Consider the following 4,212-nt stretch of genomic DNA (forward strand, 5'->3'; position numbering starts at 1 on the left):
GGAGGGATCTAATGGATAACTGTGCTGCGGCTTCTTCAAGGGACGCCTGGAGAAAGAAAGAAGCATGGCCGCCCAAAGGCAACATGCATGCAACGGATACTGAATGTCCAATGGGACGGTGTTGGCTGGAGCTCTTGGAACCCGGCATGCCGTGCAACCCCAGACCAGGCTCAGTGGGAAAAAATTTCCAAGCTTTATGTTCAATCTGGTATGAAGAGAATAAAGGTTAATGCTATCCTGTCATTTCTGGTGAACAAAAATATGTTCTACAACTCAAACACTCTGAATAAGTTACCTGGATGAACCTACATGTTTGTAAAAAAAAAAAAAACCAAAAAAAAAAAAAAACAGGGAAAAATATAATTTATAGTAAACAATTCCTGAGGTTGACTTTTAAAGGTGTATGGATAACGTTTTATTAGAAACATTTTATTAGAAACATTTCATAGAAACCAAAGCTTGAGCTACATGTGCTTGAACCCATTCACTTTGTTTTACGGATACAAAAAATGTTACAAGTAGCTTGTGATCTTGATAGAATTTTTTTTTATCACCCATTTCTTTGAATATGTCAAATATTGCGATCTTAGGAGTCACGTATTTTTGCAATTTTTTATTTGCTTTTTAGGAAACGTTCTTACATGTACGTACAGTTATCAATCACATGAAGTCTGCTTTGGTGATTGGAGCCTCCCGAGGAATAGGTAAACAAGTTGCCATTACTTTATCTAGAAATGGTTATTCAGTGGGCGTTGCTGCAAAAACGGAAGTCTCCAAGGAATCACTTCCGGGTTCAATCCATGATGTAGTGCGTGACATCACTAGCGAAGGAGGAGTTGCAATACCAATCAAATGCAATGCCAGAAAGAGTAGTGACATTCAGGATGCTGTGACCACCTGTATAAAACAGTACGTATAAATTGGCCATATTTCCAATTTACAGTGAAAACTCACGTTATGTTAAAGAAAATTGATTCAACAAATGTTTGGGACAGAGGAAAAGAAGAGTACAAGAACAAAGGAAAATAAAAAGAAACTCATATAATTTGGTTCCAATTAAGGACATTTTTGTATTTTTTTAAAATGTTTAATTTCTTTTGTTTTATTTATGTATTAATATTTTTTTATTTTTGCATTTTTGTTGGACTTTCATATTTCACATGTGTATTCCTTGTGACAAATGACCCACTTTTACACAAAAATTTCTTGTTTGTTTTTATAGGTTTGGTAAACTTGATTTAGCAGTATACAACGCAGGAGCTATTTTATGGAAGCCTGTTATAGAAACGCCATTGTCAAAGTTTGATCTTTTACATGAGGTGAATGTCAGAGGGGCATATACCATGGTACAAGAGGTGCTCCCGCATTTCCTCGAAAGAAATTCAGGAAGGATAATACTGGTATCACCTCCTATTTACAGTAGGTAATTGGCTTATTGGAATCACACAAAAAAGTACACATGGTATACTTTAGTTTGTTTATAAAAAAAATAAAATTTAAATTACATATTTATTTTTTGTGGTTTTAATTCAAGAAATTATGACAAACACCGTTTACCTATATAGCCATTTCAATTTAAAATCGATAAAGTTTAAATAATGCAGAACATATATTTAATATCTGGAACATAGATAGTGCACTTTGATATTGAAGTGATGTACCTCTTCCGGTCAAAACACCAAGGTCATTAAAAACTCCATTATGGTGTTTGCTCAACAAATATTTCTTTTTTAAAATCAATGAGGGCTATTGTTTACTGAATTCGGATTTCATATTTTATTGATTGAAATATATTGATTAAATAAATGAATGGGCAGTTTACATTTGTTTGTTTTGACAGATTTTTTAAAGGCAAGACGCCATACAGCATAAGTAAGATTGGAATGACCATCCTTACTCATGGTCTTGCTAATGAATTAAAAGGCACAGGTATAAATTACAACCTATATTGTAAAAACGAAATATAATTACGTTTGTTTTATGTTTTAGATAATTTATATCAAACATAAAATCAAGGTTTTTTTCCTTTTGTTATAAATCATTAAACAGTACTGCATACCAAATAAGTCATGAAAAAATATACATGCATATTAAAGGAATATATCACATTTGTATTTCTTGTGAAAAGGCCTTACTTTAGGTACCAAGATATTTGATCTGCATTTGAGAAAGCTTAACTTTCGCTATGTTGCTATACGGGGGCATCAGTGTTTCACAAACACATCTTGTTTATTTTTGTTTTTTGTTGAATGTCTGTTTGTTGGTTATAGGTTTGGTAAACTTGATTTAGCAGTATACAACGCAGGAGCTATTTTATGGAAGCCTGTTATAGAAACGACATTGTCAAAGTTTGAGCTTTTACATGAGGTGAATGTCAAAGGAGCATATAGAAGCGCCGTAATCGTACAGGCATTTCCTCGAAAGAAATTCAGGAAGGATAATACTGGTATCACCTCCTATTTACAGTAGGTAATTAGCTTATGGAATCAGCACAAGCAAAAAAGCACCTTAACATGTTTGTATACGTCCTCACTACGATCTCTCTAGAGTTCCTGAAGAAAAAATTACAATGATATTTAATTTTTGTGTCATATCACGACCTATCAGACAGAAGTTTGTTCTTATAGCGTTTATATTTGACCAATCATCATGTGTAAACTACATGTACAGGGTGACACTATACTTGATGTTCTTTTGCAATGGAAAATTTTCACATCTTGTTACAGTTACAATTGAAAATGCCCGTAAACAATTTGGTAGTCCGCAAAAAAACTGCGGTCGCATTGCTAAAATCGTACTACAAAAATCTGCGGTTGCAAGATATATTTCCATCATCGCCAAAATCGTACTAGAAGCGTAATACAATCGTTATATGATCGGCACTACCTTAGCGACATCGCGGTACAGTCATCTAGGTCTGTGTAGCGTCGTAGTATGGTCTTCAATGTCGTAGTAGCAACGCAGCGGCAACAGTCTGCGTAACATCGTAGTAGAAGCGTGTTAGCAACGCATTTGACGTAGGGACATTTATATCAAACGGTCGTTACGAAGACCATAATTTGCCAAATTGTTATAAATTTAACGCCGATACTGCATACCAAATAAGTCATGAAAAAATATACATGCATATTAAAGGAATATATAACAATAAATCGCAGCTCTGTGTGAACGGGGGTTTAAGATCGGCGTAAAAATACTGTTTTGGCTACTCTCGTCCAAGAACTTTTTTTTTAAAACCACGAATGGCCATTAATTTTCAAGTTTTTGGAATGAAGGATTGGTATTGATTATAACTGATATTTAAAAGAATGTCTGATGAGTATATTAGTTATTGAGCCTTGTATTTCCTCCACAGGGGTATCTATATCCTCCTTGTGGCCAGCTACCGCTATTAAAGCCTTTGTCACGGAGAAGCTCCAGACTCCCTCAGCTGTCATGAGAACTCCTGATGTTTTTGCTGATGCCGTTTTAAAAATCGCCGAAGAAAAATCAGACAAGTATATTCCAAAATTTAAAATTTTCTAGCATTTACTTTTCTTATATTATATGCAATATACATATAATTTTTATAATCGTAATAGATGGACATAAATATAACACTTACTTACTTCGTATAAAGTAAACATGCATTATGGAGTTTTTTTTGTATTGAGAGCCTAATGAGACAGCTTTAAGAATATTCTATATTCAAATTGAGAAAGAAGAATATAATATTAAGACAAGTTTTTTTAAAAAAAATGCTCAGTAAAAATTATTATGCCTCCCATGAGAAATATCAGCCTGAAAGTGCAGTGAAAAACAACCAAACACAGATATGCAGTTTTGTCAAATATGTCATTTTATTCAATGACATATAGTAAAATGTATAACAAATCATGAAGGGGGATCATCTAATATTAAACAATACAGGTTACATGTACACAGGTGAAAGGTACAAGTGTGATCCCCCTGAGACTGACTAGAAATTTACATGCAGTGAACATATCAGAGTACATGTAAATATGCATAAAATATAACATAAATGAGTAAATCCTTGTAGGCGTCCAAACAATTGCGCCGAGACTGACTAGAAATTTACATGCAGTGAACATATCAGAGTACATGTAAATATGCATAAAATATAACATAAATGAGTAAATCTTTGGGGGCGTTCAAACAATTGCGCCAATCAAGAAACATATGACAAGTTAGTTAGAAAAATACAAATCTGGA

At 33.7% G+C, this 4,212-nt stretch overlaps 1 protein-coding gene across 1 annotated transcript; it reads left to right on the top strand.

Annotated features, from left to right (window-relative positions):
- Positions 1-618: 618 nt before the first annotated feature.
- On the top strand, positions 619-3,545 carry LOC134278319 (hydroxysteroid dehydrogenase-like protein 2). The gene is made up of 4 exons (XM_062760632.1): positions 619-909; positions 1,223-1,423; positions 1,841-1,929; positions 3,356-3,545. The coding sequence occupies exons 1-4, from the start codon at positions 665-667 to the stop codon at positions 3,523-3,525; spliced, it is 705 nt and encodes a 234-aa protein (XP_062616616.1). The 5' UTR covers positions 619-664; the 3' UTR covers positions 3,526-3,545.
- The last annotated feature ends 667 nt before the right edge of the window (positions 3,546-4,212 follow it).

The sequence above is a fragment of the Saccostrea cucullata genome, unplaced genomic scaffold, assembly GCF_032062105.1.
Source record: "Saccostrea cucullata isolate Sc308-1 unplaced genomic scaffold, CSIRO_AGI_Scuc_v1 ctg14093, whole genome shotgun sequence".
NCBI classification, from domain to species: domain Eukaryota; kingdom Metazoa; phylum Mollusca; class Bivalvia; order Ostreida; family Ostreidae; genus Saccostrea; species Saccostrea cuccullata.

Excerpts from the sequence above, each read along its gene's own strand:
- LOC134278319 (XM_062760632.1), top strand. The coding sequence starts at position 665 with ATGAAGTCTGCTTTGGTGATTGGAGCCTCCCGAGGAATAGGTAAACAA. Across the intron at positions 910-1,222 it reads GTGACCACCTGTATAAAACA|GTTTGGTAAACTTGATTTAG; the intron begins GTACGTATAAAT and ends TTGTTTTTATAG. Across the intron at positions 1,930-3,355 it reads TAATGAATTAAAAGGCACAG|GGGTATCTATATCCTCCTTG; the intron begins GTATAAATTACA and ends TTTCCTCCACAG.